Genomic DNA, 11,345 nt, shown 5'->3' with positions numbered 1-11,345 from the left:
GGGGTGTGTCCATGGGGGTCTTGCCCTCGGTGTGAGGAGTGCATTACCACTGCTGTGACTTTAAGTAGGTCCCTGTCACTGGTGACCATTCACAGAGGTCCTCAAGATGACTTGGAGCACTGGGGACTGAAGAGAGCCCTGAAGGCGCTATAAATGACCTCGAGTGGGTGATTCTGGAGTTGAGAAGTAGAAGACCAGAGTGAGGAAGGCGAGGAAAACAGAAGACAAGGAGTGGCCGACGAGCGGGTGGGGCACGCGAGCGAGCAGCCCCCCGGTCACGGAGGAGGCCCGAGCGTTCTCTGTGTTCCCTTTCATTCGAAATTGTGGTAATTGTACTCCCACTCGCACGTCTGCCGTTGTTTCTCATCCCTCATTTAGCTGCTGACAGCTGTTTGGCACACGATTGCGCTCGATTGCTCATTAACACGCTGCTGTTTTATGTTTAACCAGCGACGGGTATGAAGATGCAGGCAGCTGGACGTCGGTCTCATGCCCGCCTGTCCCGTCTGCTGAGAAGAATCTTTTAAGACCAGAGGCTCCCTGCCTGCCCACCCTTAGAAGTTTGAACGCTGCCAGGAAATCAGGAGAGCCGGCTTGAGGCAGACGGCTCCATAAATCACTCACAGACGAAGGGGAGCAGCTCGGCGCCCAGCGGCCGCCACAATGCAAGGCATGGATTACGACGAAAGGGACGAGAAGAAATACTGCATGAGGACGAAGCATGTGGCCGTCATCTGTGGCCTGGTGGTCGTAGTGGCACTGGCGGTCGGACTAGGAGTGGGGCTGTCCAGGCCTGAGCCCTGCAAAGACCAGGAGGATCTCCAAACTACAAAAGCCCCCCAGACCACCAGCACTCCCAGCAGCAGCACCACCCAACCAGGGAATGGCTCACCCTGCCAGGCGTCCAACAACGACACTGGAGACTGGAAGAACTTCAGGTTGCCCGACTACGTGGTGCCCGTGCACTACGATCTGGAGATGAAGCCCGACTTGGTCAAAAACATGTACACGGGGACCACCACCATCCATCTGAACGTGAGCAAGACCACCAAGCACCTGTGGATGCACATCCGGGAGACCTTTGTCACGGAGTTGCCACAGCTCCAGCAGCAGTCTGAGGACAAGCTCCAACCTATCAGGGTCCTCGGGTGCTTTGAGTTCAAGAAGCACGAATACCTGGTGGTCGAGGCAAAGGAGCCACTGGCACCCGGCGACTACCAGCTGAAGCTGAACTTCCAGGGATCGCTCAGCGGCTCCCTTGTGGGCTTTTACAAGACCACCTACGTGGAGAATGGCATCGTCAAGTAAATAATATTTCTTACTTTTGGGGAGGCTTTCTGTCGCATGGGTTTGCAGGGTGGCACAGCAGTTAGTGCGCCTCACAGCTCCAGGGTCCTGGGCTCTCTCAATGACTGGGTGGTTCCTTGGGTGTGGGTGCCCTCCTAAAGTCTGACTGATGGCTCTGAATTGGCCTGGTGGCACTAAGTGGGGGAGATGGACTGGATAACCCTGGCCCAGTGCTACCATTATGGGCTTCAGCTCTGCTCTAACATTATTTGGATTGGGGGGATTTAAAAAAACTGAACACGAGTTTGGGTAGTGCAGTGGCCCGGTGGTCCTGGGTTGAAATCCTGCCTTGGACACTGGCATGGGCAGATCAGGCCATCTTCATTATTAATTAATTTAATAGCCTTATTAAATCACACATGTGATCCTTACAAGTGACCACTTGATAAAATATCTGGATGGGACCCCCCCGGGACCCCCCCCCTTGTGGATGATATGAGTGGTTAACATTGGGCTCAAATCTACAAGCGGCAAGGTGGGATCTCGTCAATATGTACGAGTGACCTTGGGGTAAAATCTACAAGGGGGAGACCCCTATAAAATGAACATATAACATTGCAAATAAATCTGCGGTAGACCCCCCCACCCCAACTAACATTGTGCTCAGATCTCTGGGGGACAAGTGACAACACGCAACTTTCAAAGGGGACATTCGCCATTATGTATGAGTGACACAGCACAATTCTCCTAAAGCTGATATACATGAGGGGTGTCACACGTGAATCTCTGGGGGGGGGACCCCCTCCACCACTCAATAACACAAACAGGTGACATTGAGATCAAATCTCTGACAGGGGGTCACCCTGGGGCATGCGGGGGTCTTAATCTAGCCTTGGATACTGGAGTACGGTTTCCTTCAAGAACTGGCATTTCTAATTTCGGAAATGGACCAGCGTCCCGTCCAAGAGCGCCCCCTGCCCAATTGTACCATTACAGGCTTCATTCTTGGGTAATGTGGTAGTGTTGTGGTCACCGGTGCTACCTCACACATTCAGGGTCCTGTATTTGACTCCCACCTTTGATACTGGAGTGCCTTCTCGTTTCCATCTCCAGCGTGTGTGGGTGAAGCCAAGTGATGTTTCTGATTTACGGAGGGGCGTCCCGTCCAGGACAGGGTCTGCCACAGGGCTATCATTACAGTCTGTCACTGTCATTATAGGTGTCAGGACTCCTTGCGATCATTCAGTGGTGAGGCTGACATGCTGTCTGTAGAAAACTGTCATCATAAAAGGCCATCAAGGCCATAAGGACAATGTGAGGACAGTCAAAATGTCCCACTGCCACCCCTGGGGTTGACAGAGATAGTCATTGTCATTGTAGTTTGTCTCTGACTACCATTACAAGCTTCAGCCCCCTTAAAATGAAGGACTGGTTGGGTGATACAGCGGTTAGCATTTCTGCCTCACAAGACCTTGAGTTCAATTCCCACCTTGTACACTGTCACCATGTGCCAGGTGCCATCTAAATCTCAGGGGTATGTGGGTGAGGCCAACTGATGAGTCAAATGTGGCCTGCTGGAGTTGATGGACGGGCATCCCGTTTAGGCCATTATGGGTCAAGTTGTTTAAGGACAACAGCAAATGAACGCTTGTCTTATTTTGGGTGACACATTGCTGCCTCCCAGCTCCAGGTTCAACTCATGTGCGCCGAGAGGACGCGTTATTCTGGTGTCCACGTGTGTTTTCTCCATACATTTCTAAACTATAGCATGTTGGAATTATTGGAGGCTCAGAAGTCGCCCTGTAGTTCCATCCTGCCACAAAGATACGTTCACAAGCCACCATTGGAATAAGTGGGTTACAAAATTGAGTGACTGTTATGGGTGGCATGGGGGCACAGGTGCCTAGCCCAACTGTTGGTCATGACACCATTTTGTGCCACCAGTGGCCAGATGGTCCCCTGCCTCTGCTGAATGCGTCCCGTGCTCCAGTCACAGAGTCAAGGGTGGGATAGACGTGTCATTTTCTTTCAGTTCAGAGGTGACTGAGACATAACAACGACTGGCGCCTTCTGCAAATTCCTTACCGCAAGAATGTGACACAGCAGGGGACAACGTGGTGACAAGGCTGTTGTTGCTGGGCTGGTGAAGTCACACGGGTGACAAAGGCACTTGCCCTTTGGCTGAACTTGTCACTTTGCTGTCATTGATGCTGATATGCCAGGCCAGACTCCAGGGGGCGCTGACACTGGGCTGATGGCCTCCTCGTGTATTGAAGCCACTAACCCGTCTCTCTCTCTCTCTCTCTGTTTTGTTTCCTCCTTTTTTCCATTCCAAGGAGCATTGCTGCCACGGACCACGAGCCCACTGACGCACGCAAGTCGTTCCCCTGTTTTGATGAGCCGAACAAAAAGGCGACCTACAGCATCTCGATCATCCATGACAGCTCCTACCACGCACTCTCCAACATGCCTGTGGAGGTAATCATTAAATGGACATAATTGGGGCTGTAAAGCTGATAAACTAAAGTCCAAGGTTGAAATTGGGGGTTAAAAGCGCAGGTTTATAACCTGCCATGGTAAGGGGCTGGCACTGTGACAATGGGTGCCTTACAGGGCACTATTACTAAGCTATTCTGATGATGGTGGCACAGGCTGAGTGGGCAGAAAGGAACAAGTGAGAGAGCCACAGGGCCGAGGGGCAGTTTGGTGAAGTGGAAAGCAAGGTAAGAGACCCAAAATATGCCCAGGCTTCAACTCTTTCCTTGGGTACTGGGGTACAGTTTCCAGCAACAGTCTCTAGCCTGTGTGGGTGATGCCAACTGATAGATAGATAGATAGATAGATAGATAGATAGATAGATAGATAGATAGATAGATAGATAGATAGATAGATAGATAGATAGATAGTTGAAAGGCACTATATAATAGATAGATAGATAGATAGATACTTTATAAATTCCCATACTCCAGCAGCAGTATACTGATAAAAAACAATATTAAATTAAAGTGATAACAATGCAGGTATAACAGACAATAACTTTGTATAATGTTAACGTTTACCCCCCGAGTCGCATAGTGTGGGGTCTCCTCAGTCTGTCAGTCTGTCTCTGAAGCTGCTCCTCTGTCTGGAGATGATCCTGGTCAGTGGATTCTCCATGATTGGACAGGAGTCTGCTCAGCGCCCGTCGCTCTGCCACGGATGTCAAACTCTCCAGCTCTGTGCCTACAATAGAGCCTACCTTCCTCACCAGTTTGTCCAGGTGTGGGGCATCCCTCTTCTTTAAGCTGCCTCCCCAGCACACCACCAGGTAGAAAATGGCGCTCATCACAATCATCTGGTAAAACATCTGCAGCATCTTATTGCAGATGTTGAAGGACGCCAGTCTTCTAATGAAGTATAGTCGTCTCTGTCCTCTCTTGCACAGACCATCAGTATTGCCAGTCCAGTCCAGTTTATCATCCAGCTGCACTCCCAGGTATTTCTAGGTCTGCACCCTCTGCACAGTCACCTCTGATGATCACGGGGTCCATGAGGGGCATAGGCCTCCTAAAGTCCACCACCAGCTCCTTGGTCTTGCTGGTGTTCAGGTGTAGGTGGTTTGAGTCGCACCATTTAACAAAGTCCTTGATTAGCTTCCTGTACTCCTCCTTCTGCCCACTCCTGATGCAGCCCACCATAGCAGTGTTGTCACGTGGCAGGAATCCGAGTCGTATTGGAAGTCTGATGTATGTTAGCTGAACAGGACCGGTGAAAGTCCAGTCCCCTGCGGTGCTCCTGTGCTGCTGACCACAATGTCAGACCTGCAGTTCCTGAGACGCACATATTGAGGTTGGTCTGTAAGAAAGTCCACGATCAGTGCCACCAGGTGTGAGTTTACTGCCATCTCAGTCAGCTTGTCCCTGAGGAGCAGAGGTTGGATGGTGTTGAAGGCTCTAGAGAAGTCCAGAAACATAATCCTTACAGCACCACTGCCTCTGTCCAAGTGGGATGATTCTAATTTAGCCTGGTGTGAGCCGGGAAATGGACTGGCATCCCGTCCTGCGCAGAGCTACCATTACATCACTTGAAATGTTACACTGGATGGGGAGGATTCAAAAATGGGCAAATGCTTGGGTGGTATGGTGGCATAGCGCTTAGCACTGCTGCCTCACATGTTTAGCGCTTCCACCTTCTCCATGACTTCCAGGATGTGTGAGTGAGGCCAGCTGATGGTTTGAATTTATCCCAATGGACAGGCGTCCCACCCAGGACAGGACTTGACTCAGCGCCCATCATTATAGCCGACTACTGCAGTCTGTTATTGACCGTCACTATAGGTGCCCGGGCTCCTGTGCCAGTCAACTACTCATAATCATTCTCATAATCATTGAGTCTGGCACAATGGCTGTAGAAAACTCCATCACAAAAGACTCAAATGTGCCACCTTGTCACATACAGCCACTCATGCCCCACTGCCACCGTTGGGGTTGACAGAGACAGTCACCTGGAAGGATACAAGATAACGACAAGATGTCGGCTGGCACAGGGCATGTCAGAGCCACTCTGCACAGAAACCAAGTTCAGGGCCATCATCCCTCCATTCGTTCATTAGATATGGGGTGTGATAGATACCCGGGCATCAGTGAGCCCAAACGCCAACACGAACACACACACGCACAGTCCCGGGTTCAAATGAATGTTAATTTATTTACCAAATCCTCTCTTCTATGTCACCACAAGCACAAAATACAAATGTCCTCTCCTTAAATGATTTTTCCTACCGTACTGCCCTCCGCCACTCAAGCGTTGCTCCTCTACCTCCCAGCTCTGACCAATCTGGATTAGGGAGTGTGGCACCTTTGGTGGTGCTGCCCGATGGAAACACTTCTGGGTCACACGGACGTCCATCAGAACAAGGAGCTTGTCTCCCTGCAACACCCTCTCGTGGCCCCCAGTGACTCCAGCAGGCCTGCCCTGCCAAACTACATCTCCCAGCATGCCTTGCTGGTTTCCTAGGGGGCACCGACATCCCAGACTGCAGCCATCTTGTATGCTGGGGGAATAAAAAGTTTCTGCCGATGTCTTCCTTTCCTAGTGGGCTGTCCGTCCATCCCTTTTGGTTCTCCCGTCCGGGTAAGGAACCACCCCTTCTTCTGCCCGGGATGCCCGTTCAGCCCTTGTGGCATCTACAGGAGTGAGTAATGAATCTGTCCAAGCCCTTACTCGTTTATTAAGTCGTCACTCGTTTATTCATTCGTTCATCAGACCTTCCCTGTCATGACTTGTTAAGCCATCTGCTAAGATTACTCTGTAAGTGAGTTGATTTGTTAATCAGTCAGTCCATCCGGGCAGCACATTCATTCATTCACTCATTCACTCTACCTTGTCCTCCTTTATTCATCCTCTTGTCTAATAATTAATTAGTTAATTAGTTCATCAATTTGTCCAACCAATTATCCCTTCACCTGGCTATTAATATCGACAAATGAATGATTTAATTCTTCGGCGGTGGGCTGGCGCCCTGCCCCGCGCCCTGTGTTAGTTGGGATTGGCTCCAGCAGGCCCCCGTGACCCTGTAGTTAGGATATAGCAGGTTGGAGAATGGATGGATGGATGGATGGATGATTTCATTCTTTCTCTCACCGCATTAATTCACTCACTCATTTTCATTCATTTATTCATTCACTTGTTTATTATTAATGAACTATTAATCAATTGATCTGTCCAGCCTCTCATTAATTTGTTAGGTGCTCATACTTCATTAATTAATCAATTCATTTAATAATTCATCCGTCTCATTTTTCCTTTGTTTATGAATTAATTAGCTGACCATTCACTCAATGTCAATGTCATTAAGCACCAATACTCGATTCATTAATGCGTTCAGCCGATCATTCCTTCATTTATTCAGTCTATTAATTAATTAGTCAGTTGATCAATTCATTACATTAATTCCTGGCAGGCAGACAGACAGAGCCCACCTTTGTTCTTTCACCCTTGGCATCCACTCTCGTGACTTCAGCCGCCCATTACCAGTAGAACCCCAATCTGAATCCCTCATCTTCATCAGTTCCACGAGGTGCTGGAGACCCTCCTTGGGCATTTCAGTCCCCGCTGACCCAACAGATCTTGTGGCTGTGGACCACCAGTGATTAACTGGACTGGACTCCCTACTGCCACCTACTGACCTTAAATGTCTTCCATAATTGGGGGTCATAGCCCCCCACCACCCTTAGGTAAAAGAGTGTCATTGTCATGGTCACTGAGGTTACTACTGCCAGTGCACATCCCACCAGGGACTAAAATGGCCCCTCTTCTGTCCTGCACCTTGGTCATGTGTCTTTGGGTTAACATAAATGTGTGAATGAAAAGAAACAGAAACGTCACACGTCAGGTCATCAGTGCAGAAAGGGCTCAAGGTGGGCTTCAGGACACAACAGGACACAACAGATCACATAAAGCAGGAGCCGACACGCGTGGACCGAGTGACTCGTGTTACGTGGTGACGCACCGGCGTGGATGACACTGGCCGCTCCAGACGCCCTCCATGGCCTCTTGTTTAGAAACTCTGAGGCGGCCCACCGTGGTGCCCCACGCTGTTAGCTTTATTGTAAATAGCCTGTCATCATCCTCTGGAGCAGATGGAAAGAGTTACAGCGCAACGGACGGAATTTTGATTAGTTTGGGGGTCTGGGGGTGGGCTGAGGCCTGCAGTCAGTGTTTGTCCTAATTAAACCACAAGTGTGTGTGTGTGTGTGTGTGTGTCGGGGGGGTGGGCATCAGCTAAACTCATCACTCTGCTGTGTTCTCCTTACAGACCACAAAGACCGAAACAGAAGGTCTGAACAGGACCGTCTTCTACAAGTCGGTGAAGATGAGCACCTACCTGGTGTGCTTCGCCGTTCACCAGTTCACCTTCATCGAGAGAATGTCATCCAGAGGCATCCCTGTAAGTTGGCATCTACTGGGGTGGGGAGCTGAGCAGTGCCAAGGACAGTTAGCAAAGCCACAATGTGGGACACGGGAATAAAAGGGCAATAAAGTCAAAGGTGTGCCAAGGAGAGCAGCGGGCCTGAGGTGTGAGCGGCTGAGAGATGACCATGAGGAAGACGAGGAGGAGGAGGAAAAGTAAAGATCTGCTAAGTACCTGCACAACACCATATAGTGCCTTTCACTTCTACTTTCTTATCAGTTTCATATCACCAGTCCTATCTGTTGAGTGACCTCTCTATAATATAGCGCCTGGCCTATCTGTGTGTCTAATGTGTAGTGCCTTTGCTATCTGTCAATTTAACTATTATATAGTGCCTTTCATATCTATACAACACAATACCATTTATTTTTGTGTAGCCCAAAATCACACAAGAAGTGCCGCAGTGGGCATTAACAGGCCCTGCCTTTTGACAGCCCCCCATACTTGACTCTCTAAGAAGACAAGAAAAAACTCCCCCAAAAAAAAGACCCTTGTAGGGAAAATAAAATTGGAAGAAACCTCAGGAAAGACAATTCAAAGAGAGACCTGGGCGTGCAGTCGGTGTCACAAAAAGGGGTCAATACAACACACAATAGACAGAAGAGAAGACAATCATCCTGAATACAACAAAATAGAAATGCAATAGAAATATGACAAGTACAGAGCAGAATTCAACAGCCGATGACATCCCATAATAGGATTTGGATTTGTTCAGAGGCCTGGAGACCTCGGCCATCAAGCCACACCCCCTATTGGCCAATCCACAGCTGAGTCAGCGCCGGGCCAGCCAATCCCATCAAAGGACCCCTTGACCCCATCTTTCTATCTATCACCATTCATATAGTGCCTTTCACTCTATCTATCTATCATGTAGTGCCTTTCACATATACCTAGTTATTAATTCTATAGTACCTTTTCTATCTTGTCCATTTGAATAGATAGATAGATAGACAGGTAGTGTGTAAAGTGCTCTATTACAGATAGATGTGAAAGGCACTATATAGTTGACAGAGAGGTAGGTAGACAGACTGTAGTCCTTTGGTCCCACGTACGTCTTGTCCAGTGAAATTCCTTCTTGCATGTCTGACTGTCCTGGTGCCATTTGCCCAGCTCAGTTCATTTTCTACTTGTGGTGCCCGTGGTGTGTTTTTATCTGCCAGTCTCATCCTTCCTGAACGTCACCATCTGTGCTCCTCCCAATAAAACAGCAGATCATCCAGTCAGCGATGTCCCACACAGATGAGCACCTGGACACTTCAGTGCTTAGCTCAAGTACCACGTCTCGTATTTTTGGCCATCACGACTTTACTTCTGTATTTAAGAGGAAACTTAAGCAGAAAAAAAAAAAGCTGCACCAGTCAGCCTTTTCCCAAATTCCCAAATTATGCTGGAGTTCTTTTCCAAATTCAGCTTCATTTCAAGTAGATGTTCAGGAGATGTTGAGGGGTATTTGGTGGTCAAATGTTTAAAAATCCCCCGTTTAAGCTTTTGTGATGACAATTTGAGATGATGGTGTCCACCCATAAATGGCTTTGTTCTCTCCATTGTTATATTTTTTAGCGATGCTTCCATTTTCTTATTTTTATTCATCCCTGGCTCTTGATCAGAGGTCCTTATTGTTAGCCTATTGTTTCTCATAGACATCTTTCACTGTTCTGTTCCATTTCCTTCATTCTCGGGAAAAGAAAATGGCTGGCATGGTGTGGTGATGGCAGTACAAAGGTGAGCCTTTAAAAGCCACTATGTCAAGTCTGCTGTGCCATCGGGCCGCTCAATTTCCTCGTCATTTGTTCTCTCTGACGTTAACAAAACAGAGCACTCGTTCACAGGATTTTCAAGTTTTATTCTCTTAACAGCTCCTTGGCGGGTTATCACCTCTGGTAACTGAGTGGAGATAAAATGAAGAAAGCAAGAACTTGATAGGAACACTTAGGTTAGCAAATGATAAGATAAAAAGACCTTTTTGTGAAAGGTACACAACATTTATCACGGCTCTCGATTAGCACCGGAAGATGAAAAAATGGAGCGGACGATAAGAGGACATCTGACTATAAGCCACAGCACGGCTACAGGGAGGACGTGGGCATGGAGTGAGGTTCAGGGGTCCATGGGCACAACTCTCGGGCATTTCTCATGTTACACTGCCAACCCTCTGTGTTATATAGTGCCTTTCACTCTATCTATCTATCTATCTATCTATCTATCTATCTATCTATCTATCTATCTATCTATCTATCTATTATATAGTGCCTTTCATATCTATCTATCTATCTATCTATCTATCTATCTATCTATCTATCTATTATATAGTGCCTTTCATATCTATCTATCTATCTATCTATCTATCTATCTATCTATCTATCTATCTATCTATCTATCTATCTATCTATCTATCTATCTATCTATTGTTTGCTATTTGTTACCCCCAACTCAAGTCCCCCCACCCTTGCTGTCAACTATGCGGTTACTTATTGGAATTTGGGGATTTTATCACACCATGGACCCCCATACCTTCCCCACCCCCGTACTTCAGAAGCCCCCCTTACTGTTTTGGCCTGTGACCTGCACTGGTCCAAGTTCTTCAGACTCCTATTATCTTCATGATCTTCTTGTTATCAGTGGGCACCGCTCCGAGAGGGCTATCCGGCCACAGTTCTCTAAGGTGTAATGAGGCCCCCCACATTAGTGTTGGATCAAAAGTAAGAATTTTGATTTCTGGACCGATAGCCACTTTCTCATCTCAGCGCCGTGGCACCAGAACAATACTGAAACAAATAATAGAAATCCCACCCCTCAGCCTGCATGCCTCCCTACTGCGCTGCACTCCAGAAATCAGTAGGAGAGCAGGGGTCCCACTTGGATATATAAAGAGGGTATGAGGGGTTCTCTGGTCCTCCTAGAGATTTAAACTGATGAAATACTTAGTGGATGAGGTGGGGTGGCCCCAGAATGGGGGGAGTTCAGTCCCAGGGTTGGTGGGTCCCCAGTGGATTTGCAGTCACTCTGATGAATGAAGGGGTGCATGAAAGCAGCCATTTAATGAAGTGAGCTGAACATTAGTGTTTTTAAAATGGCCTTTTTCCGCTCAGTGGTCCCCCCACGTGTC

At 48.2% G+C, this 11,345-nt stretch overlaps 1 protein-coding gene across 1 annotated transcript in view; it reads left to right on the top strand.

The window, feature by feature from the left end:
- The first annotated feature begins 330 nt into the window (after nucleotides 1–330).
- The window catches only part of LOC120533099 (glutamyl aminopeptidase), a 40,751-nt gene continuing 29,736 nt past the window's right edge, over nucleotides 331–11,345 (top strand). The window contains exons 1-3 of the mRNA XM_039759799.1: nucleotides 331–1,304; nucleotides 3,624–3,765; nucleotides 8,084–8,215. Of these exons, the coding sequence (XP_039615733.1) occupies nucleotides 664–1,304; nucleotides 3,624–3,765; nucleotides 8,084–8,215 (915 nt within the window). The 5' untranslated portion in view covers nucleotides 331–663. The remainder of the gene's footprint in view (nucleotides 1,305–3,623; nucleotides 3,766–8,083; nucleotides 8,216–11,345) is intronic.

This window comes from Polypterus senegalus, chromosome 7 (assembly GCF_016835505.1).
Source record: "Polypterus senegalus isolate Bchr_013 chromosome 7, ASM1683550v1, whole genome shotgun sequence".
NCBI lineage: Eukaryota > Metazoa > Chordata > Cladistia > Polypteriformes > Polypteridae > Polypterus > Polypterus senegalus.
The sequence above is the reverse complement of the archived record's forward strand: the minus strand, read 5'-3'. Positions and strand labels throughout refer to the sequence as shown.